This window comes from Lipotes vexillifer, unplaced genomic scaffold (genome assembly GCF_000442215.2).
Source record: "Lipotes vexillifer unplaced genomic scaffold, Lipotes_vexillifer_v1.1 scaffold250, whole genome shotgun sequence".
Taxonomy (NCBI): Eukaryota; Metazoa; Chordata; class Mammalia; order Artiodactyla; family Lipotidae; genus Lipotes; species Lipotes vexillifer.
In genome coordinates this window covers 1,404,053-1,430,764 of record NW_006785198.1, presented here as the reverse complement: position 1 = coordinate 1,430,764, position 26,712 = coordinate 1,404,053, and the positions used below count along the sequence as shown (strand labels likewise).

Sequence of the window (26,712 nt, the reverse complement as noted above, 5' to 3'; positions counted from 1 at the left end):
AAGTGTTTCTGCAGCCAGCTGGTCTCAACCAGACAATACTTCATTCACCTAATTTCCAGACTCGTCAGGCAGAGACATCAGCTCATTATTTTTAGTCACAAGGAAATTTATTTGTAAACTTCAGGCAGTAGCACAGTGATCTCAGAAGCCCCCGAACTATGAGAAATTTCCTTCTAATTCAAGAATGCGAAGTCCTTGGAATTTCGAACTGCTCTGCCTAATTTTTTTTCCTCTTAAAACCTCTTGCAAGTATATTGTTTAAAAAACATAACCTCTAGGGCTTCCCTGGTGGCGCAGTGGTTGAGGGTCTGCCTGCCGATGCAGGGGGCGTGGGTTCGTGCCCCGAACTGGGAAGATCCCACATGCCGCGGAGTGGCTGGGCCCCTGAGCCATGGCCGCTGAGCCTGCGCGTCCGGAGCCTGTGTTCCGCAATGGGAGAGGCCACAACAGTGAGAGGCCCGCATACCGCAAAAAAAAAAAACATAGCCTCTAAAAATCCTAGAAAAGAGAAAATATTTTTCAGTAGAAAAAATACGTTAAATTCTAAGAATACTTTTAGAATTATTATCTGAAAACAAAAATTCAAGAAATCAGTTTTTTGTTCAGACTTTTATTGTCTGCCTTGATCTCCACATGATTATTTTCTGTTTTAGAAAACGACAGTTTTGTTGGCACGTGAAGCTCCAGTTTCCTCAGAGTCAAGCTGTGTATGTAGAAAAAAGGTATAGTATCACGACTCTGTTAAGAACTCACTTGTTTTCATTTTGTCTCCATATTTGAAATAAACTGTTAACTTAAACATGATGTCAATAGTAGACTGGATAACTAAGTGTGGTATATTCATACAGTGCGATGCTGCACACCACTGAAAATGAATGAACTACATCTACACATATCAGTGTGGATGAATCTCAAACATAATGTTGAATGAGAAAAACAAGTTAAGGAAGAATGCAGAGTATGATTTTCGTATGTAAATATGAAAAAAATGAAAGTGTACTTTTTAGGAATACTTTTAGTGGTGGTAGAACTCTAAGGGAAATGATTAGCACAGAAATCATGATGGTGTTTACTTCAGCATGGGGACAGATGTTAAGGAGAGCTATGCAGGGAGAATCAAGAGGGCTGAATCAAGAGGAAGAATCTTAAGCTAGGTGGTTATATAGGAAATGAAAAATAAGCCAAAATTCTGCTATGATAAAATTGCTGCTATTAACATCATAGTGTGTTCTCAGAAAATACATGATTTTAGACATGTATATATGTATACTCATAATTGGAAGTAATTTGCATAACAGTTTTTTATCCTACTTTTTTCATATTATGAACATTTCAAATGTCATTTAAAAATTTGAATGGTGATATACTATTTGATTCCTTGGGTTAGGAAAATTTTAAGTTGCTTTTTAAATATCTTTAGCATATATTCACATTATGCATAAATGTCCTCTCTTTGTAATTGTCATGGATTTTAGGGAAGAACTTTCTTATTTAAGGTTGCATACCAGACTAAAGACAGGGAAAGGACTCATATTTTACAGGTGGGGTATGTAGCACAGTAGTGTATACGAATATGTATAAATGATTAAGGAAAATTGCTGGTTCAAAACAGTGTCTTGATTTTGTTTCTACAGCTTTATAGTATAAAACAATATGCATACATACATACAGGAAATTTGGTAAACCTAAAATGCTTTGTTTCCAGGGAGAGTAGTATCAATTTTTTAACCTGGTCTTATGATTTAGAATAAATAAATATGAACATGCACTGAAACTGGCATCATCTGAAACCTTTTTTTCAGATTTTTGATTTCTGCAACTTTCAAATCTACTTCACCGTGATATCTTTCTTTCATCTTTGAACACAGGAGTGTGTTAAATGAGGCTTTGTATTTTTATAATTGATTTATAGGGAACTTCTCAAAATATTATTTTTAAGACTTGTTAAATGTGTCCAGAAGTGTTTTTGAGCTTTTTTCCTAAGTAATTTTTGCTTAAAAGGATATTATATTTTGCCAAGACTAAAATAAAAGGTCTGTGTTCAGTTATTTTTTTAAAGCCACAATATTTAGTAATTCTAAATTAACACCTTTAATAGAAAATTATAAGTAATAAGTTTTGTTTTTGTTTTTGTTGGGAAGAGTACCAGATGATAAAACTATTAATGAAATCCTAAGACCTTACATTGATCCTGAAAAGTCTGATCCTGTAATTCGTCAAAGGTATGTTTCAAAAATCTTGTAACTTTCTGAAATTATTAAAAATGTTGAGGTATTTACTATATGCATATTTATTAAATAAAGCCATGTCTTTATTAGAGCATAATGTTTCCGTACTGTTTACTTTCTGTCCCATTTCCTTGGTGTGTACTCAAGGCTTTGTCAGTCAGAGATGATGCTCTGGGTGAGGATTTTGGTTATAGTAATAACAGCAGTACTTAACACTGTTTGCTGCATTCCAGATACTACTCTTTGAAGCTTATAATAATAAATGTATTAATTCATTTAATCTTCACAATAACCCTTTAAGGTAGATTATTGCCGTTATATCTATTTTACAGATGGGAAAACTGAGCCTTAAAGTGGTTAAGTGACTTCACATGGCTAATAAGTAGGGAAGCTAGGATTCAAATCCAGGTGGTCTGGAGTCAGAGTCTGTACCCTTACCCCTTTAAACTAAACTGCCTTTCACAGTTGAACTAAAAACTCTGAAAATTGAGTTTCCAAGTAGTTAAAGACAGGAAATCCTATTTCAGCCAAGTCTTCATAAAACTGAGTAATACACGCTCTGCCTCCTGTCCAGAAACACACCATGGACAAAAATGGTTAACATAGCATAGTGGAAAGATTCAGTTATGAATATCTGGGTTAGAATAGCTAATTCTGTCCCTTATTAGCTATGTGATCAGGAACCAGCTTACTTCCGGACCTTAATTTTTTCCATCAGTAAAATGAGAATGATGATGTTTACTAGATAGAGTTGTTACGAAGCTTGTAAAAAATTACATATATACAGTTCTAGTACAGAGTCTAGCACATAGTAAGCAGCAGTCAAAAAAGGAAACTATTAATATGTGAATTATTCGTGTTTCTGAGCAGGAATTTCTTTTCACTGGGTGATACCTGCTTAGGTTATGAATACTTGGTTTGGTTAAAATTTGAAACTGAGTGGATTCTGAAGTGCCTGACTCAGTTCTAGTTAAATCTCATCTTCTACTTTTCATAGAAAGTGGTGCCCAGACTCAGACAAATCCATGTCACATATCAAGCAGAGTCTCTGGGACCGCTACCAGAGTTGAGTTTCTTTTCCTCTTATTACCGATAATCTAATTGTTATCACTGGTCATATATTTAGCAATAAGACAAAATACCTGCCACCAAATTGGATACATTTTTTAAAAATAAATAAATTAGCAAGATTAGTCTGTACAGAGAGAAGAAAGGTAATTTTTAAAACAGATCCTTGGTTGAAAAATATCTTTAATACCTTTTCTGTGCTTGGATAGATAAATTTTAAGTATTATTATTATTAACTACTCATAGATGCTTAGTTTCCATAGGCACAGTTTTAAAATACACTAAAAATCAGTTTTGCTTCCTTTAATATGACATTTTTATTTCAGGTTGAAAGCCTATATTCACTCTCAGACTGGGGTCCGAATTTTAATGAAGGTAGAAAATATGCAGCAAAATTTAGTAAGGTAAAATTGCTTCCCTCTCCATTTCTTTAAATGTTTTCTAATTCTGTAATATAATTAAGTAGCTTGCTTAGCTTAAGTGGCTAGTTATTATACTAATTATCTGGCAATCAACAAAGTGTAAGCTTTTAAAAATGACCTTCAAATTAAAATTTTTAAATAATCACACTTATCATAATACAGGATAAATTCAATTGAAAAATCACCCTGGTTAGACTATTTTAAAGTAACATCATGTGCAACTGAAAGATTTTTAAATCCCATTTTAACTTATTTCAAGAAATATTCTGTACAACAGAGTTCCAAAGTTCAAGTTTTTGCTTTTGGAAATAAAAAATTCCTGTGATGAACTGACCATTGTATATATCACAGTGGAAAGAACTCTACCTAGAAATGTGAAGAAAGCCAGGTTCTAACAAACTATGTGATTTGAGGGTTTTAATATCACTGGGCTCCCTGTTCCTTCATTAATGGAGTGATGAAGTAGACTACACTAAAAGATCTCTGAGAGTCCCTTCAGTGTCTGCAGTTATGTGTCATTACATTGAATTGCAAAACCCTGATCTTTAATATCTGTGATGCTTTCCCCGTCTTCCATCGTTTCATTAACAAAACTACTAGATCCAGTCCAGACTAGATAGGATTGGTCTCATCTGCTAGTAGAGCTTAGAGATGTAAGCATCCAGGCTGTGAAAGCAGAGCTGGGTTTGAATCCCAGCCCTGCCTGCTTCCAGTTATGTTAACTTGAGTAAATTACATAACCTAACTTGCCTTCGTTTCCTCATCTCTAAACTGGAGGTGATGATAGTCAGATTACCATGAGAGATTAAGATGATTATTTAGCACATGGTAAGTGCATGCTTTTATTATTTCTACTATTACTATTACTACTACAGAAGATAAATGGATTCTTAAAAAACATCTTCTAAAATTCAAGGAAACCAAAGTTGTATGTGATAAAAGGTAAATGTAAGATACAGAATATTTTTAAGTTTATAATATAGGACAGACTGCATAGGCCCAGATAGCATTCATTTTTGACTTGGAAATATGTACTGTAAATCTACGAAGAGGGAAAGGGAATGACGATCTCAGCTTGTCCTAGGAGACAGGGTTTTCTAGGAGAGTGGCAGAAATGCATGCAACATGACATGACCCAGAGGGGAGCAGTTGGTAAAACTGTTTTGGGCAGTTGCATAGAAGGAAATCAGAACATAGAAAGACCAGAACACAGGAGGGTACTAATAAGACTGGTAGGTTTTATTTTAACAAAGAGGATAAACCTTCACCAAAAAAAAGGTTAAAGGAGCGTACTGCAGTGAAGATCAGATGACCTAATTCGAGACACTCAACTTTTCTGGGCTTCATGTCCCTTTAAGGTCCTTTACTTTCTCTTATTTTATGACTTTCCTTCTTTAGGAACCCAAAAAGGACTTTGGTTGGGCCTTGGGTTAACCTTCTTAATCCCCAAAGGGGAGGGAATGATAGATTAATAAAGTAAAAGATAAGTGGTATTGACTTTAAGGAATACCTAGAATAGGCTGTTTTGTTACTAAACCTGAGCCAAACTTAGTAACATGAAAAGTACTCTGACTTTACCTTATCTCTGTAGAAAACATGTCCTCCAGATTTCTCCATTTGAGTTGTTTACTTGAACTCAATGATGTATGAAAATACCATCAAAGAAGAGGAAGCAGAAGTTTACAACCAAGATCTAAGAATTTTGTATTTAAAAATTGCCACCCTATTTAACTTTGACTAGTGATATTATCACTTTAAGGCAATAATAATGTTAGAAACTCCAATTGAGGTAGCTTTTATCATGAAGGTGGACCTAAGTTGGAGTAAGGTACATCCTTATATTTCTGACTGTTCAGTCAGCCTTAAGGTATAGTTATCCTAATTTCTACAAAACTTCCCAGTTTTATTAGGATTTTCTAATCATGAATAATGAAAGTAGATACTATGGAGATACATTTAGAAATAGATTTTTTTAATTAAAGATTTTTAAACCAGTGTTCACCAGATAGTACATTCATAGATAGGCTAAGATGAGCATTCACATTTGATTGTATGCTTAATCACAGTTATATCATTAAAGGAAAGTACATTCAGAGAACATCTAAGTAAGGTTATTATAGGTTATAAAATGTGGGCTTCTAATTTAAGATAAGGAGGATTTCATTATTTCCTGAAAAGTACTTAGAAGGTAGAACCATGTGTTTTCCTTGTGGCTTTCTGATTTTAAATGTATCATGATTTATAGCATTCCAGTAACTTCAGGGAAGAGTCTTTTTACCAAATACTTGGTATTGCCAATTTCCAGTGGTTGTGTTTTCCATTCTTGAAGAGTTTATGACAATTGTCCCATGATATACCTGATCAGCTAGAGCAATCTTAAATGTTTCCCAGGCTTTAGCTTTGCCATATACAACTTTTATTTTTAGGTTTAGGTGATCATAGAATGTATGTCTAACTCTAAAGAATTTGTTGCTGACCTATTTCGGAGTTTTCTTTCCAGAATACACAGGGTTTGAATTTGTATCTTCTTATAAAAGTAAATATGTCTTCTTAAGTAAATCCATTCATTCATTCAGCAAACACTTAGTACCCATTGTGGTCCAGGTGTTGTTCAAGACATTAGGCTGATAGCAGCAAGCAAAACCGTTCCTGTCTCTGTGGAGCTTACATTCCCAGTGGAGGAAAATTCATGTAAGGTACCCTCTTGCCACATTATTTCTCACCAGCTTTCTGTTCTCAGAAAGTAAATGAGTGTTTTGAGGCAGAAAAGCCTATGTTGGTAACACCAGGCACCATCAGAGGCAGCCATTGTATTGCTGCTAACTTATTACTGACAAGTTAGAATACTCCCAGCTTTGATACTGTCTATTTAATTGTAATTTTTCAAATCTATTGAATTTTAGACCTATATTTTACTTATTAATAGAATCATTTATTTTTCATGAAGAAATTCAGATACATTTTCTATTTTTTATGTTTACTTTGCTGCTTTGATGTTCATATAAGATCCTGATTTTGATAAAGATGTGGTTTAAGCTATTGTGGGATGATTCTTTCCAAATTTACTCAAAAGCCATTAATTAAGCACATTTACTCTCCTAGGCATATAAATAAAAATTGGGGTTTATACAAGACTGAGTAGGGTATAGTTCTGTTGTATCAGAGAAAACAGACATGAAGTAAAGGTGACTGGGGTACCTGGCATGGATCTGTCTTCTGAGAGATGGAGGTAAGGCCTGGAGAAGCTTAGGGCACATTGAGTTTCAAGTAGAAGTGGCATCATTTTCTCGAACGTTATTTTCAAAAAGAATGGCCTTTCTATACTAATCCCTTATTACTAAGCTCCCTCCAGAGTAAGATTATATCGCATTCCAACAAGAAATAGTAAATCCTTCCAGAATACATAATCTGTGGAGAAGTAGACCTTATTTTACTTTTAAGAGGTTCCAGGTTAGACTCTGTAGACCAAAAGTTTTACCATTACAAATACTAAATTTATTAAATCACTAGTTCTCAAACCTAACACAAATTATGAGATGTTCCAAAATAACCTTTTTGCTCTTATCCAAAAACCTACATCAAAGTAGATTTTCTATAAATGTGAAATAGTGTTATAAATTTGATGCAGACCTTGGAAAGTTACTAAGTTTCTGTTTTCCCATCTGAAAGTGGGGATCAAGACAGAGGTATTGCACTGTTGTGAAGATTGCTTCCAGATAATGCATGTCAGCTACTTAGTATGGTGCCGGGCACATAGCAAATCACTCTCAGTAAATATGTATTATTCATGTATTACAAGTTGCAGCATTTAGGTCAACATCTTGCTGAGTTGACTCAATGAATGTAAGAGTTTTTGTTGTTTTAATCCTAGAAATTACTTTTCTTAGTATCAATAAAAGGAGGAAATCTGTTTTTTAAAAAAAGTTCTGTGTGGCTGGCAGTTGACTTACGTATTACTTTTTGAAAAATAATGGCTTCTTTCAGCCAAATGATTTCTTATACTTCTGGGAAGTACTCTAAGTTCAATATTAGCTATGCTCCCAACAGGTCACTCACCACTAACCACAAGGGGGCAGATACCCAATCATGTTAGTTTACATTTCTTTTGACATAAATTAGTATTGGAAGAATATGAAGCTTCAGGGGCTACTTTATTTAAGATGTCATCAACTGTTATCTCTGTACAAATGACTCCCAAATCTAGAGATATTTTTAACCTTTCTCCCAGACTTCAAATCTTAGTTTGCATGTATCTTCACTTACACATCTCATTAAATCTTAAACTCAACATGTTTAGATCTCATCACACCACATCCATTTGTTCCTAGTGTGTGTTTCTGTGTGTGTTGTTTTAAATGAGGATTAAATAGACTGTTGATGTACCTGACATCTAGTAAACAGTCAATAACTGTTGACAGTTATTCCTTGTTATTGGCACTGTCATTCTTCTTGTAAGCAAGGCATATGACCTTAGAGCCATCTTTCACTTCTCCCTCACCACCCTGCCTTATGTGGTCGGCCTCCATATGAGCCTTCTGTATGTTCTCTCCATTCTTTTGAGAAGATTACTGTTTATCAGTGTCTACAGTGGAGCCTATCCCTTCCCCCCAACTGGATGTAATCCTTATCCTTTGGGCCTCAAAAACTTCTCATAGGTTCCTGCAATCCTGTCTTATATTTTATCCCAATAAAACATCCCATATGATGATAAACTCCCTTTTGAAGACAGTGGCTGCCTTAGGCATCTTCATCTTTATATTTCCTGCAGTGCTGAGTCAGTGACTTTCCCATAATAGGAATTCAGTTTTAATTTTTTTAATAAGTAGTATACTGATGCACTTAAATATACGTGTGCCTGCTATGTGCTAGGTGTTGTTACCACTTTAATACTCTAAAGCAGGGTTTGGACAGCTTTTTTGCAAATGGCCAGACAGTAAATATTTTTAGCCTTGTGGGCCATACAGTTGTAGTTGTCAATCCATCATTGTAGCACATAAACAGCTATAGTCAATACATAAATGAATGGGCATGACTGTAAGACTTTATTTACAAAAGCAGACAATGGACAGGATTTGGCCTGCTGACCATAGTTTGCCAATTCCTGCAGGCTTCAATTCTCAATATGTAAAATGAAAGAGAGAGAGAGAGATTGTTAAAACTACCAAGTATAATTTAAAGTTTCTTCATGGATACATGTATATGTATGGCTGAGTCGCTTTGCTCTGCACCTGAAACTATCACAACATTGGTAATCGGCTATATTCCAATATAAAATAAAAAGTTAAAAATAAATAAATAAATAAAAATAAAAGTCTTCGCAGTCCATTAAAAATAAATTAATTAATTAAAGTTTCTTCAGAAAAAGTAGAACCTGTTCAGAGAACAGGCTTTCTGATTTGTAACCTTGACCTAAAGTATCAATGGGTTAAGATTGATCAAGTCTTGAACCTGCTGTGTAAAAAATAAATAAAATAAAATTCAACAATTCCAAAAAAAAAAAGTTTGATGAAGTCTTTATTTTTCATTTATTCAGATAATATTCATTGGGCACCTTCCATGTGCCAGCACAGCACTAAGCACTAGGAACACATAGACATCTAAAAGACTAGCCCTCAAGATGCTCACATGCAAGGAGGGGAGATAGGTGTGTGGTAATGTTACAATAGATATGTGTTTAATACATACGGCATAGCAGGTGACCAGTGGAAAACACGGGCATCTTTGCAGGTCAGTTTTTGATTGATGCACAGACCAGTTGCCTTTACTCTACTTCCAAAAATTGGCATATAGAGCCAAGAGTTGAGACTTTAAACCCAAGCCAAATTAAAGCTTTATCTAAGCTTTCATTTCATGAACGTCACAGAAGATTATTACTCTTTTTGGGGGGACTACCCTATTGTACTTGCAGATTCTATTAGTTGTTTCCTGCTGTGCTGGTTGTAGTTAATCATTTTGGAACACTTTTTTCTTTTTTTAAAAAAGGCAACCAGCAAAAGAATGAGCTATTTCTCTTGGATGATTTTATTTCCGTGCTGAGAGGATTTTTTTTTAATAAAAAACTGAGGTTACTTTACTTTCTTTGATCTGTAACATGAAATATTTAAAAATCATTCACTCTGAAGTTACGAGGTAAGACACTTTTTCCTACGCCCTTTTAGAGAAATTGGTTTCTCTAAAGGCCTCAAGTAAGACCCACCTGACGTCTTTTTGACTTTTGCTAACACCCACCCCACCAGCAAACAAAACCCCCTTCTACCTTGAAGCAGAGTGACCTCCCAGTTCACATTACTTGCTCAGATTCTGACCTCCTAGGGTCTTAACTCTGCCTGCAAGATACTACCTCTCAGCCTTTGTTGATTCTAAGAGTCTAGTCTCTTGCCTGCCTCACCTCGTAGTCCTGCCAGGTCCCTCCCTGCTTTTCACCTAGCCCATACCCCTACTGGCCAATTTTGCTACCTTACCATAAGCATCTCTTCAACTGATCATTTAACCAGTATTTCTTTTCTCAGAACATTGCTTCTCAGATTTCAGTATCCATCATAATTATCTAGGACAGATGAAAATGTCGATTTTCAGCCCACCCTCAGAGTTTTTGGTTTAGTCAATCTTACCTAGTACCCAGAAACCTGCATTTGTTAAAGTCTCTGCCTCCTGAGGGACCCTGATATAAGTCATCCCTGGGACCGCACTTTGAGAAACACTGCCGAGGATGATAAAATCCTTGAGGACATTTTTGAATCCCATACAAGTGTCTAGCATGTTTTCTATATAATAAATAATTGGTAAATGTTTATTCAGTTGAGTTGTTGAAGTTGTGTAAAGAAATATGTCATTTAATATTAGGATGAATTTTTGAAGTCAAATTTCTACATCCTTAAAGATACTAGTCTATACCCTTTGCCTAACTGAACTGGAAGTAGAAAATTAAGTCTTATTTCAGGCTTACAGAGAATGATTGAAAAGTATATTTAAAGACGCTCTAAATAGGAAATGTATAATATATATGTTAAAAGTTAGGATTTTTTTAAAAACATCCTGCCGTTAGAACTGAAGGCCTTGGAAGTTAAGATTATTTTGATAATAATGGTACAGAATTAAATATATGTCAGAGAACATTAAAGGAATTCCAGAATTTCTAAGAACAGCATTAACTACTTTCCGATACCTTGTCTTATGTAAATAGCCAGAGACCATTTCTGCCTTTTAGTTAGATCCCTTGAAAATAACTGTGATGAAGGAAGGGTTAGTGAATAACAGCAGTGTGCTCTCTAGATGAGACTGCTTAAACTTCCTTTTGCTTTCCTTCTGGAATTTAATTCTAGCAATGAGTTCTGCAGAGATAAATGGGGGAAATCACTTAATCTAAGAGTCAGTTGTAAACAGCTTTGCATGTAGTAGAAGATGCCATCATCAGCACTCACCCATCACATTAAGAAATGCATTTCCAGTAAAGTTTTACTATAAATGTTTGTAATATATTTGTGTTTTGATCAGTTTTGTACTACTAATAATTATTCAATCCAGAAGAAATTTTAACATTTAAAGCCTTAAGGCTTTAGGTAATAGAATTAAATTTTTAGCTTACATACACATTTTTGTTACAGAGAAGTGTGATTGGGCTATAAGTAAAAGATTTTCAAGCATAAATGTATCAGTATTTAGGATAAAATTCTGTGGAGAATTGGAATGGAAATACAATCAAGGAGAAAAGGAAACTATATAAGATTTCTAACTATTAAGGAAGAACTTGTTCATGCAGTTTTTAAATTGATATACTGGTACCATTCCCATTTTACTTAGGTTCTAGTGAATTTTTATAAGAGTGATGTAACATTTTCATTCTAAACCATTAATATTTACACTACACCATAAATTATGTTGTTTATATTTATTTTAACTTGTGAGTAAAAAAATTAAATGAAATTTCAGATGTCTGTTTTAAAATCTATAGAAGTGTCATTGTTTTCTGAAATTATTTTTGGTTAGGTATAAGCAGGAAAGTGTGAAGAACCTGAATAAGTTTTGCCAAATACACACACAAAAAAATGTTTGCTGCAAGGGTGATTTAAAATCGGGGTTAAATCTAGAGGCTGATGGATGTCTTTATGGAACATAATAAGTATTAATGACACCCTCTTTTTTTTAATATATATATTTTTTAATATTTATTTTTGGCTGTGTTGGGTCTTCGTTGCTGTGCACGGGCTTTCTTCGTTGTGGTGTGCAGGCTCCTTGCGGCGATGGCTTCTCTTGTCGTGGAGCACAGGCTCTAGGCACACAGGCTTCAGTAGTTGCAGCACACAGGCTCAGTAGTTGTGTCATGGGCTCTAGAGCGCAGGCTCCATAGTTGTGGCATGCGGGCTTAGTTGCTCCACGGCATGTGGGATCTTCCCAGACCAGGGCTCGAACCCGTGTCCCCTGCATTGACAAGCGGATTCTTAACCACTGCGCCACCAGGGAAGTCCTAATGACACCCTCTTATGGAGTGTCTCCTACTGTATTTTAGGTACTTTGTTAAGCATTTTATATACACTATAATTATGTTACACTGTACATACATTATACATTATAAATATGTTTAGTTGTACAGAGAGCCCTGACTGCAGCTTTGTAACCACTAACTGGTAAAACCTAGATCCAAACCTAGGCCCACCTGTCTCCAAAGCCTTTGCAATATAGCACATGCCACTCAGCGCCATAAATGACCACAGTGCATATTCTTAGATTATGTGGAACCCAACCCCTTCTTTGTTATCCCTCTTTGGGATTATTGATTGTTTTCCAAAGTGAGAATCAAGATCAGGATGAGTACATGCTCAAAATGGTCTTAACCTTTGGCCACATTTTGGACATAGACTCTAGAACAACGGAAGCAAGGGATCATTTAAGGACTAGAAAACGTTAGAATCAACCTGAAGAATATCCACACACATAAAGAAAATATGTAGAGCAGGGTGCTAAATACTTTTATCATCTCAGAGATGACACGTCCAGTGATGGAATGGCTTTCATATGTAGTGTTCTGCTTGAGGCAGTTTTATGATAAGACTTGTAAACTTAGCTCTAGGGAAGTTTACTCTCAGGTAGCTCTAGGGAAGCTGAAGCTCTACTAGTTGGCAGAGCTGGGTGAGTGAAGTTTCAGCTGCTGTGAACTTGAGAAATTTAATTTGAGAGGCTGTACTGAAAAGTAGATCCAAAGTGATATGATGGTCAAATTCTTAACAGATTATAAAGACTACAATTTCCATAGTAATGATCTCATTTCATATATGTACTATTTTGATTATTGATTAAGGGAATTATGTAAAATATAAAATGAGAGTTTTCTCTAAAAACTTGGAAAATAAATTTTAACCCTCAACTTAATCCACTAAATTTATCCATTCTAGTTATGTTACATAATAATTTATATCTAACTTTATATACTCTTCAGAGAGAGTAATGACATAATTCATTGAAATTTCCAGGTGACTCAGATACTTTTTAGCCAAAGTGCTTAACCTTTTCAAGCAGACCTCTCACTGAAATTTATACGTACCAAAACTGTATGAATTCTGTGTGTACTCCCATATCCTCTGCCTTGTATAGGTTTTTTCTTCCTAGAAAGCCTTCATCTTTTCATCTCTAGTGAATACCGAATAGTTCACCATTGTATTCCCAGTTCCTAGAACAGCATCTGGTACATGGTAGACCTCCCTCAGTAAATATGTGTTGAGTGAGGAATAAGCAAACAAGCATAGAGTTGAGTGAAGAACTCAAAAGATTGGCTTTACAGTCCTAACTCTGCATCTCTTTGAACAACCCTGAGTAAGATACTTCTCAGGGCTTCAGTGCCCTCACCTGGAAGACAAAAAAAAGTAGATGAAGTTCTCTGTAACTCAAATAATATAATTCTATGGTGTAGTTAATTCATGAACTATTTAACTAACATTTAAGCAAAAGTTTTTCTGAGGAACGTGTTCATATTTTCCAAAGTGATACACTTCCTAATAAAGATTGAAAATGTAAGAGTCTGTACTGATCAGACTCCTGCATTCAGTCTAGCACCAGAGGAAGCATATGTTTTGTTAACAAGAGTAAGGCTAATTAAAATTTCCTATGTTAATTAGGAGAAAACCCATGGAGGAGGAGGGATTTTAAGAACCCATCAAGGAGGAGGGGAGCTAGAGTTAGCAAATGAAGTGCCTAGATATTATAGGCACTATAATATTTGAAAGAACATTTGGAGGTGAATAAGGGACAAGAAAGAAAGTTTATTGAGTATCTACTTAGCTTTAGATTTCTGTCCTGACACTTGTCCCAATGAAATGTGGGGTTTATTTCTATGAACTTCCATTACCTAGCAGACTATCTGTAATGGTAGACCCTAAATAAATATTTGAGGAATTGATTGATTAATGAAGCTAGGCACTGTTCACATTTTCACATGCATTAATTCTAATGAAGTACATACTATATCTCTACTTTACAAGATAGGAATCTTAGGCTCTGAGAAATTGACTTAGCCCAAAGAAACCAAGCTACAGTTACAGAGCCTGGATTTGGACTCAGGTCTTTTTGGCTTCAAAGTTCATGCTTTTTCTACTAACTAGCCCATCATATAGATCATGAAGATAATCCCTGATAAGTATGTTATTTCCCTGCTAAAGGTGCTAAATTACCTTTGAAGTATAAAGTCTTATTACTAATATCAGTTTGGCAAGTTACACTTTAGAAACATTTTCACCTGTTACATTTAATCTTTACAAGCTAGCTGATGAGTAGATAACCTTTCCATCATTATACTGATGAGGAAAACTGAGTACCCTTGAGGAGTCACAGCTTCTAAGGACCTGTGATAAGACTGGAACCCAAGCCTTCTGGATTTAAAAGTAATTGAGCCTACTAGTGAAGATAAGGAAAGCCTGAACAAATAGCACCTAGAACAAAAGCCTTGTAAGGCCCTCTTTAAAGCATGTTTTAAAATGTGTAATTAGTCACTTTATTTCACCGCATCCCATACCTTTTGTGTCATCAATAGACGGGATCATCTGCCAGCGCATTTCTGACCCGTAGAGCTTTCTGAATGGAGGCATGTGTCTGCGCTACCCCACTCATGACTGGTGCCCCACGTCAAGTATGTGGAGCACTCGTTTACACATTTACATAAATTATGTAGAAGTCCCAAAACAAAGTGCAGCAAACCACTAATTCAGTTACTGTTATTTTTTTAATATGAAAACTAGAGAAATTAGGTAAGAAAAAATTTAACTTTGACACAGTCTACTTCTAATGTGACGTGGGCAGTCTGAGTTGCAAAAATTGTCACACAGGAGTATTTGGAGAAATTTTAAATAATACCTTTTACTTGTAAACAGAAGAGTTAAAAAACTCTGACCCCTGTACTTTGTTTTTTTATGTTTTATTTTGAGTGTATGTATCTTTTTTCTCCTATTCTGGGTCTTCATTAACAATCTGGTTTCTTCCTTTTCATTTGGATTTTAAAGGCTAGTTTGTTCACTTAATCTGTTCTCTTTCTGCTCTATTGAAATAAGTTTAGTACTTTTAAATTACTTATTTTAAAGGAATTTGATAAGTATGAATCTAAAACATGTAGTTTATAATACATTCAGGGACCTTACTGAATTCAGTTAATACCAAGATGAGCCATACTTCATAAATGTTTAGCTATCAGATAACAGTAAACTGATTTATATTAAGGTTAAGTTTTTTAAACAGCAAGAGATTCAACTGTGTACGTTTGGAATCAGTTAGTTGCACTTTTAACCTAGAAACCTAAGTTAAGAAATAAATACAAACGACTATTAGGAATATTGGTTAAGTGCTGCCTTTGGTAGACAAATATCAAAACTTGTACAATTTTAGAGCTGGAGGGATCTTGATGATCACCTCATCAGATGACCTTATTTTATAGTGCAAAAATTATGTGGCCTAGGGATTGCTATTAGATTGTTAAATTTGGAGAATATTCAAATTTAGTTTAAGTATTTTATTAGGGGATAGAAGGGGAGATGATCTAAGGGGTGCCAGTGATCAAGTGGGAAATAGAATGGTTTGTGACTCCTTTTTTTTTTTTAATTCTCTGTCTCCTTTTGAGTTATGGGAAGTTAAAAAATAAATCCTAATTTGCTAATGAAGTACAGAGAAAGAAGTTCAAGAACTTGGCCAGTTTCTTTGCAAGTTAGTAATAGAGCCAAGATTAAAAGCATACCCTTGAGTATCAAGACAACTTTTATTTGTATGATGTCAAACACTGTAACACCTGTTTAGCCTACTGAGCTATGCTGCCCTTACAATGCCCCTGTGAAGCTGCCTGGAGCAGGGTCAGCTAGTGAGCCTGTGAGAGTAAAGCAAGTGAAATAACAAGAGGAAATGTCTGAGAGGGTCCCTAAGGGTAAAATAAAAGACAAATGTTGGTATCTTAATTCTTTCAAACCCAAGTAGTTTGTCTTGTGGTAGCAGAGCCCTTTTACTAATGGGAACACCAGAGTTCCTAAAAATTTCAAAAATAGATGAAGCTGCCCCTTAGGATTCAGTGACTTAATGACTTGCAAAAGAGCTAACACCTAAATGTTTTGGGCAATGCCAAGCTGGACTCTACACCTTGCCTCAAGATAATGGAAACAGGAGGATTCAAGAGTTGTAGCCTCTTGGAAGTAAATGTAATATAAACCAATATAAAATAATTAAAAAATGAAAGTTATACGGAAAGTTATAAGGCTATGTTTAAAATGCAGAATGCATAAAAAGGCAAATAAGTGTTTCAGTGCTTACATAAGAAGTGCCATTCTTTGTTACTGAAGTTCAGTGACTTTGTCCTGAACTAAGGTTTCTGTAAGAATGCATTGTTATTTTAGGTAAATACAACGTAAAACTGTGTTCATGGCTTAAGTAAATGAGCTAACAGTTTCTGTGTTTTATCGTTTAGCCCTCATAATAACTCTCTGAAATGATACTGCTGTTATCTCCACTTCAAGCATGGAAACTAGGAACTAGAGAAGTTAAGTAACTTGTCCAGAATCGCAGACCAGTAAGTGATGGAGCCAGGACTTTAACTCGGTGTTAGACTCCAAACCCAAGCAACCACTAAAAGTTACTGCTTCCTTTAACTAAACCCCATGTCCACACAATGTTACCCCATCTGTGTTTAATAGCCTTTCTTTATTAAAACAGTTTACATAATTTACTTCTTAATTACTGGCAAATATTAATGGTAGACTAAGAGTAACGACTCCTAGTAGAAAAAGAAATTCAGAATTTCATTTAAAAATTATCTAGTGAAGTCTGACCTGTTTTAAGTGACAGACTGGAAAGCTGAGGCCTTGAAGCTTATTGACACTCAATAGCAATATTGCTGTGATTAGAAGTTTACAACATCTTCGGGTAAACACTAAATAAAATTCAGTGGTTCCCATTAAAACCACACAACATACCAGATTTTCATTGCATTTGAGTGAAATATTTTAAAGTAATTCATTATAAATTCTTACATAAATCTTTATATTCTAAATGCTTTCTACAGAGCCTGCATGGCACATAAAATAGAGACCAATTTTTTTTAATAAAACAAGTGTAATTAATTAGAGTTTTAAGTTTGAAATAATGTATAACTTATTACATGGTAATTTTTAAGAATCTCTGAATGTTCCTCTGCTGGGATCATATTTTGTATTATATCAGCATTAGTATTAGGTTCTGATTACCATGTGGCTTTTGAAGAATTCTTTTTTTTTTTTAATTGTTTCAGCTTTGGAAATCTAGAGAAGCTTAACGAAGATTTAATATTTTAAAAAGAAATAAAATGCCTAAAACATTAGGTATACACTGAAAATTATTTACGAAAAAAATGAAATAAGTGTTGATAGAAAACATTCCCTGATATGGGAAATGTCTCTTAATAGAAGCCTTATGATTCAGTTAAAATGCACAGAAGATAAGTTGCTACAAGTGTTTGTAGGATACCACTTGAAAAGTTCCTATTTGAAAATTCAAGTCTTGCTTTCTCTTAAGAAAAATTTAGTTATATCCACTTTATATTTTACTTTGTAAGTTAATTTTATACTTTTATATCTAATTCAGCCTCTCTCTTTTTTGTATAATCACTGCTAACTTTTTAAAAAACACTGCTTCTTTCAGAGGGAAATAATGTGTAAAAAATGTGATGCATTTAATCCTTGAATGCTGGAAGAACACTTTTAAAGTATTGTAAGCACATCTGTATTATATTACACAGGGAAAAGAATGTATGCACTCTGTGGCCTATGGGCACGAGGGTGGCTGGTTTAGGAAAACTGAATATTTTGCATTTCAAGTTTCTTTTCCACATAAAAAATATTCTGTGATTCTAAAATGAAGAATTTAATTCCAGGAGTGGGGCATGTGGTCAGGCAAACAGGAGTAAAGTTTTGGTTTTACAAGTCCTCTCACTTGTCACCCACTTCTTAAAAAGAAATCAGTTTTTATAATGGGCTTGGCTTTGCATTTTGTTAAGCATTTCTGCTTTCCCTTATTGGAAAAATATTGCACAGGACAGACTTAGAACACAGAGAAATCACTATACCAAGAGTTCTTAGTAAGTATGCTGCATGTCTGAGTCAGCTGCAAGGTATGGTGCAAATAATTTGTCACTAATTAAGAAATATCAAAGTTTGTGTGCTTTACTCTTAAAATTACAGCAGATTCAAATGTATCCCGATGGTAATCTCACCCTTGATCACTGACTGGTATTCCAGTGTACTTTCTTGAGTGCAAGGGGAAAGGATGGAGTTCCAGCTGTCAGGCCTGGTATCCCTTGGGATGTATGTTTTGTATGTGAATATCATCTGTCATTGGTGGAGATGGAGAAAAAAAGTTGGAGAACTTCGGCACTACACTGGTGAAGGTGTTCTCTACTTTCTCCTCTTTGTCGTGACATGATAGTCACTTGCCAACACATTCCCTTATGCAGCTCCTAGTGAGCTAGCTGAAATTCCACCCCTTTATTCCTACCTCAGAAAACAAGCAAGGGAGAATGCTAGGGGCATGCAACTTTAATCAACTAAAAAAAAATTTTTTTTTTTTTAAGTAATGACTTGAGAATTTCATACTTTAAGGAGTATTACCGTCTAATTACCTGTGACACATTTACTGGCTATGTCATGATACCATGACAAATGAACTCCATATTTCTTAAATTTTGTGCTTTTACCTCATTCATAAATTCAAACCTGTTTTTTTTTAAATTTCAAAATAAAGGAAAGCCAAATTTAATTATATGGTAATATATATTTCCAGAAAGTATTTATAATTTAGAATTAAGTTTTTACAAAAGTATTCTGTAGCAATTTTAGCACCATATATTACTAGGAAAACTATCATGGGATAGTTGTTTGGTTTTCTTTTAAGACTCAAACTAAATGTATTTGAGGAATTTGGATTTTTAGCTAGTCAATATTTTATCCAAGAAAAATTCATGACACATCAAATATAGATATTTTATAAAAGTTATCCTTTATCCCTTATTGATATGAAAATGAATGACTTGTTCTAGAGCTTTCCTAATGTCAAATTATTTCATATACTTTTGATTTAGCTTTAGGACCTCTATAATAATAGCTCTTTTACCTGATTATCTTGGTAAAGTTACTATATTATAAGGAAATAACTGTTGAATTAATGTCATCACCACTGAAAATTTTTTAATGTAAGGGACTCATATTTTATTTACAACTAATTTCAAATAAAATGGTATTTTTTATTTTTGTTTTGCTTTTTTACTATAAGATATTATGAAATGGATCCTGACAAAAGTCTCCTTGACAATTTGAGGAACAAAGTGATCATTGAGTACCCAACATTACATGTGGTATTAAAAGAATACAGTAATGACATGGAAGTTCTTCACCAAGGTAAGTGTAAATTTGTTCCTGTAATGCTTAAATAGCTCTAGTGAACTGAAGCAATTACATTATTGTCTTTATATATTTTCCCACTGTACTTACACACTTAACTGAATTTACTCTGTAACTACAGATAATACTGTAAAGAACCATAGGATTGAGCTGTTGCTTCTATTCTGTTTCAGAACATGTAAGCTTTTATCAACTTAGAATGAATGAATCAGTTTGAATGTCTGGCTGTAAAAGGATATACTTTGCCTTTTGGGAGTTTTGTGTGTTTTTGTCTTTTTTTAAGGTAATAGTCTTCAAGTAACAGTCTGCCTATGATCAGATAAATTTATTCCCTAATTAAAACTCTTTAGAGATTCCTAAAATGAGAGATTACAAACATTTTTAGTATTCTACCTTATAGAAAAGGGAAATGTTTCAAGGAACATTTTGTTTAAAATTTGGACTGCATTTAGAATAAGTTGGTGCCATTGCCTTGACCCTTAGCTCCTTTTCTTTTAAACCAACTGGTTTTACTTTCTCTGATTTTGTTTCCTTGGCTATATTCCTTGGCATTTTAGTGATTCCTTAAAAGTAGATACTTTCCCCTCTTTGGTGAGTAGTGGAATTGGGAGAATTTATTAAAACCAGAAACGGTATATGTAAAATGTTAGTGTATAAAGTGACTTACCCATATCTGCAGTTACTGATTAAGCTAATTATGTTTCAGTATGTAAATTCTAGAGGATGAATAAAATTTTAAAATTACTTCTAAAAAGAGAGAGAGCTTACTTACTTAACTCAAAACCATTAGATAGCACTTTCAGCTAAGAGTTATAGGTACAGGACAAGTTTCATTGTAACAAACTCCAGAGGGCCATAGAATCCTTGGATTGGATTGAACTCTATTTTTTAAAATAATGTCTTTTGAAATATGTGGTTCAGATTTTATTGTTATACCATCATTATGAACTGTAATAGGCAGTAACCTTTGTTGTAAGGTCTTCTCTGTATGTGTGTATGATAGCTTTTTTTCTTTGTGAAAGTTAATAGGAGAATTACTTTTTTTCCCTAAGTGGCCAAAATTTTGTCAGTGCCACAATGTGAAACCAGATTTTTAATTGGCACACACAAAGTTTCTAATAATCAATTACATGTCTCTAAATCTTTAGGTTAATTCTTTTTTTTTTTTAACGTTTTGAATCAATTGATTTTTTTTTTTTTGGCTGTGTTGGGTCTTCATTGCTGCGCACGGGCTTTCTCTAGTTGCGGTGAGCGGGGGCTACTCTTTCGTTGCGGTACACGGGCTTCTCATTGTTGTGGCTTCTCTTGTTGCAGAGCACGGGCTCTAGGTGCACAGGCTTCAGTAGTTGTGGCACGTGGGCTCAGTAGTTGTGGCTTGCGGGCGCTAGAACTCAGGCTCAGTAGTTGTGGAGCACGGGCTTAGTTGCTCCGCAGCATGTGGGATCTTCCTGGGCCAGGGCTCAAACCTGTGTCCCTTGCATTGGCAGACAGATTCTTAACCACTGTGCCACCAGGGAAGCCTAGGTTAATTCTTGACTTTATATTTTTTACAATTTGAGAACATCCATTTTTATTTTCTCAAATTAAGTTAGAAATTTCAGTTCTAAATGACCAATTTCACTTTTTTTTAAAGCTGTGTAAAACCTTACTTTTTCCTTAATATAATTCACATAGCTCTCTCTCTCTAAATGTTGGTTTCAGGAAAAGTTGTTTAGTAATGTGGGTTACTAGCCAGAGCAAACATTGTCTGTGTAAATAACCACAGCATACACAGTTCCTCTTTCACCTTGTTTAGGAATGCACATTGAAGTAAGGCTTCCTGTCATGAAGCAAAAAGAAAAGGCTACTTTTGTAGTGTACTTGGAACCTTATGAAGTAAAATTTGCTATTTTTTGGTGGGTATACGATGTTTGGCTTATTTACAGGAAGCTCAAGTGACTCGTACTCTCAGTATAGAAGATCATTTAGGGCTGCTGAGGCAAAGAACCAAAGAGGATCTAGCAGGATTTTAAGGACCATATCAGTGTTGTCACATAAATACACACACTTTAAAAATAATGCCAGGCCTTCCTGTAGATGCTTTTCTTTGTGTAAGCACTTCAAGTTGTCTGTTTCTTTGTACATTCCCACAGCGTTGGATGTTCTGCAGGGTGGTCCCTTAATGCAGGGGGAGGGTTATATAAGAACAGGGCATTTTCTTTGGAAAGCCTTGAAATTCTTTCTCTCTCCAGAGGCAAAAATGTTGGGTTTTGATCTTGAGTTCATAACAAAGGTGTCTCTCTTCTAGTTTGGGAAAAATGTGTTTCTGGACTGGGATTCAGTTGTTTTTCACACTTGATGATTATTATAATGTTTGTTATAAGTCTAGATTGCCATAGTTTATTTTTTCAAACGTCTGCCTTTTCTGATGGTCAATAGACAAGTTTTGTTTGCTTGCTTTTTGCATTTTACAGAATGAAAAGGGTTGACTGGAAAAGGTTAAGCAGTTAAGGTAGCCCACTAGGTGTAGAGTGTAGAGAGCTGCTCACCCACCTTGTATCAATCCAGTGGGAGGTGCTCAGAATGGTGTTACTTGTCTCACAGGTCCTTGTTTGCCAAAGTTAGCTGGTAGATTTAAATGACACGGTACAAGCATCCTACATTTCAGTCTAAGGAAAAAAGAATAGAGTTCCATCAAAAGAAGAAAACTGGTCAACTTCAGTAAGCAGTGAAAGGAAAAGGTGTTTCCCAAACTGCAGTGCCAAACAGCACAAAGCCCATTAACTTAAAAATACCAGCAAAATATTTGTCTCTGTTATTCTAATATAACTCAAAATTAGAAAATCTCTGTCTTTTGAGGAGTCCAACCCAAAAATGATTACTTGAATTAGTGAAAATACTAGCATAGCAGTTACTTACATATCAGTCTCTTCTTTTTTAACTTTTTTTGATTTTGGCCACTCCATGCAGCTTGTGGGATTTTAGTTCCCTGAGCAGGGATCGAACCCGGGCCCTTGGCAGTGAGAGCATGGAGTCCTAACCACTGGACTGCCAGGGAATTCCCACTTCAGTCTCTTCTTGGGCCAATAAATCCTTTCATCCATTCTTCCTCTCTCCTCCCTCACTCCTGCTTACCCCCTCTTTTTCTTCCTTTCTCTTTCAGTGTGTGTGTGTGTGTGTGTGTGTGTGTGTGTGTGTATGCACGCGTGTGTGTGTGGCAGTGGGATGGGGATGGAGTTCAGCACAAGAACACACATGTAAATGCCACAGTGCAATAGGTTCTATAATGGTTTCAGTGCAGAGAAAGCCAGAGGAGAAAACAACTAACTTGTAATATCATGGAGATACTTGAAGGACTCTGCTAGAGTTTATGAAATTCCACAAGGATCAGGACCATATCTTGGATAGAACCTATTTCAGTACCTTCCTCATAAAAAGGACTCAATGGACACCAATTTGGTTGCTGGTACAATTGTACATCTAGGTACCATTGGTATACCCCAAGGAACTTGGCAACTGGAATATGAGGCAAGATCCCAGTTTATGGTTCTGGCATCAGCTCTTATTAGCTGGGTCCTTGGCATTCACTCTGCTTCTCTGAGCTCTATTTTCTTTATCTATACAATGGAGATAAAGGGCTATAAGCCTCAAGCAAAATAATCTCTATTTTAACCTTAACAATTTTCAAAGTGTTTATGTGTTATTTCCTTTTAGCTTCACTATACAGTGAAATAAGTGGTGCGGTTACTCTGCTTCCCATTTTGCAAATTGAAAAAAGAAAGCTAAAATTTGGAGTAACTTACAGTTATATTGATTCAGCATACATGCTACCCTGGGGGAGATAGATATAGGAAAGAAAGGTCCAGTGTCTATCCTCAAGGAACTCTCAGTTCCTTGTTAGTGAATCATAGTCTAGTCAAGGCAGCTCCTTTAAAGGAGTTCCATTTCTGCTCTGAGTCTTCTTTCCTGTGAAAAGAAGGAGGTGGAGATTAGCTAGTCTTCTGTCAGCCCACATTCACTCAACATATACTGACCCTCAATTTTAAGTTTAAAAGAAATCATGGAAAAAATTTATTCCAACCACACTTGGCCAGCCTCTGTGATAATAGTGGTCTATTCAGTGGCAAAAGTTTTGGATCCTACCCACACTGAGAAGTGACCATTCCCAAGTCTTCCACAGAGTCAGGAAGGATGTTACCTCACAAAATATAATTGCCACTTTCAGACATCATTTCTCTATTTATTGTGGCCAGAATTGTATATCCCAGCTGCCTGGGACATGACATGGTTTGTCTGTCACCATGAGCAGTGCTGTTGGTATGCATCAGAAGGGAGGAGAGAAGAGGGGAAAACAGAACAGGCTAAACAGAAACAGCATAAACACTTGACTGTATGTTTACTTATTTTTTTCAGTGAAAGGTGAATCTACTAAGAACATTGGCAATTAAAATTGAGCACTTCTTTTGGAGGAAGAACATGAAAATTCCCAGACAATCGCAGAGGACCTTGTTGGAAGATTTGGGGGTATTGTCACTTGGTGGTTGGAATTTTTTGTTTCTCTGAAAAGTAATTAAACAGTCTTGAAAAAAAAATTTTTAATGTGTTTGTTTTCTAGCCTCTTGAATTGACTCGTAAGGCACAGGCTTTAATATCCTTCATTCTGTAGGCCGAAAATTTTTTTATTTGTTAGTTTGATGCAAGACCAAACCCAAGGATCACCTGTGTCAGCCACAAAGTTGGCGTTCTCTTTAGTGGAACCTCACTAAACAGAAAGGCCATGTGGTAGACCATCTAGCCACAGGAGGACTGGTCCATCATTTGCCTATTCTTGTCTTTGGGATTATATGTAACTTAACCTCTTGAGACAACTGGATGAGTCTTTTATACTTGGGTAGCACCCAGTATGATGTCCTTTGTAAAAGGTTGTCTAAATACTATGAACTGCTATTTCTTATATTCATTTCAGAACATCAGTGGCTCCACATTTTTTGAACCATCAGTGCTCATGAATCTGGCTTTACTTGTTCACACAGTGAGCTGTGTCTTGCTATGAATTCTGTGCCTTTCATCCCATTCCCACTCTACTCTTGTCATTACCACACAGGGTGTTGTGATGAGCAGTTTTATGCTGTGTTTTGAAACATCTAGCAATAACTAAAGAAAAAACACTTGGAACTCTTCAAAGTGTTACTGGAATGTATGTGTGTATTTATGTATATACATGACTTAATTTATACCTTATGGCAGCTCTTTATACATTATGATCTCACATATTAAAATTAAAGTTTCCCAGTTTTATTGGAATTTATACAGTTATGAAATTGCAATATGACTATAAAAGATTATTACATCTGTATTGCATCTGTGCACTTAATGGTTAAAAAAACAATGACAAAATTGGACATTAGTGGAATTCATTTTTAGTTTACAATTAGAATAAGTTTTAGACCAAAAGGAAACCAGAGGTATTAAAGAAACTTGGAAAGATTAGAAATATGAAAAGATAATGAGAACATGAGCATAGGAGAAACTTTTAGAACACAGATATATGTAACTTGGTGTACATATATATGAGAAGAGCCTCTAAAGACAATAGTGGCACAAAGACCCTTGGTATAAAAGTGATAGTGGAAATGTGATTCATAGACAGTAAGGCATTGCCATTTGAGAAATATATATACTTCTTAAAGCAGCTTCAGGAATCTTCTCATATAGCAAAAACTTTGTGTAGAATTATGTTTTGCACAGTATTACTGGAGAGACAATGAAATGGGAATTGAAAATTTAACAGTGAAGTTTGTCTTCTTGAGACAGGCAAGAAAGAGAATGAATTGAATCAAATGTGTCATAGAATTGTTATTGGGAAAAGTGGGATAAAGAACACAAAAAGAACATGTGATCTGAATATCAGGGTGGAGAGGAATTTCCTGACAGTGAAATCTGTTATGATGTAGTCTCATTTCCAAGAAAAGTGTTGAGTTCCATCCCGTTTAGAATTTAAATTGAAAACTGGACAAAAATCAAAGGATTTATCCTGTACTTTCCCTCCCCCTACCCAGGTGGAAGAAGAAAGGGAAAAAACCCTACATGATCTAATGCATCTTTACCATCCCTATTGTCTAGAATTCTATTAGACTTTAAATTATTATAGTCTATTCCTTAGGAAAGAATTTAACTAGCAGAGTTCCCTTGACATAACTATCAACTCATTTGATTAATATGCACATTTATTCCCACAGGATTTACAATAAACATATGTTTTAGTGAATAACCATGTCAACTGCTTGGAGGGGGTGAATTGGAATAATCCACTGAGAGCCCTAGAAGTTTGTAGTATTACAACCCAATTTCTTTTTTAGAGGCCTTCACCATTTTGGATTCCTGACAAATTCTGATGAATAAACAAACTCCCTGACCCATGTTAAGTTCAACATCCTGCGTTTTGTTCACGAACCACATTTTAAAAGGAGAAAAGTTCCACCTGGCCTTCTTTATTTTTTAAACAATGATTTCAAAGGGAAGGTAGGCCTTTCATAATTGCTAATTATTACATATGGGATTAATAGCCATAAATTTACAGTAAACAAAACTTGTACCTGTTCATATTATAAATATGAATTAAAGAGAGTTACTATAATATTTAAGATTCCTAAGTGTAGTTGAGCCAATTTGTTTCTCTGTAGCAAGTGATGGGATTCAGGTTTCACAATGTATAGTAAAATGTTAAACACATGACTATGAGGCCAATAATTTCCTTTATACATTTTGTTTAATTTGGTTGGCATATACAGTGTGTTGTACCTGATTTCATATCAGTCATTAAATATTAAGTAAAGATGCCTACTCTGCTTTTATTTAATCATAAATTGCTGTATTAAAGTGTGTTGTTTATTTTCAGGTAGATATTGTATACTTCTGATTATTAACCAAACACCTTTCAATTGCAAGTGTCAGAAACTCAACTCAAACTAGCGTCAGCATGAAGGGCAGTTTACTGGCTCCTACACCGGGAAATTCAGGCATGGCTGGATCCAAAGAACCAAAGAAGCCATCTTTCCACCTCCCATACTTGACCCTGATTTTTTTTTCTTGGGTTGGTTTTCTCTTCCAGGCAGACTTTCTGTT

General features: G+C 35.2%; 1 protein-coding gene across 2 annotated transcripts in view; it reads left to right on the top strand.

The window, feature by feature from the left end:
• The window catches only part of ZNHIT6 (zinc finger HIT-type containing 6), a 55,876-nt gene extending 31,708 nt beyond the window's left edge, over positions 1 to 24,168 (top strand). The window contains exons 6-10 of one of the 2 annotated variants that reach the window (XM_007457238.1): positions 654 to 722; positions 2,142 to 2,222; positions 3,623 to 3,700; positions 19,481 to 19,605; positions 24,001 to 24,168. In XM_007457238.1, coding sequence (XP_007457300.1) covers positions 654 to 722; positions 2,142 to 2,222; positions 3,623 to 3,700; positions 19,481 to 19,605; positions 24,001 to 24,035 — 388 coding nt within the window. In that variant the 3' untranslated portion in view covers positions 24,036 to 24,168. The remainder of the gene's footprint in view (positions 1 to 653; positions 723 to 2,141; positions 2,223 to 3,622; positions 3,701 to 19,480; positions 19,606 to 24,000) is intronic. The other variant, XM_007457239.1, reaches the window with a different exon arrangement.
• The last annotated feature ends 2,544 nt before the right edge of the window (positions 24,169 to 26,712 follow it).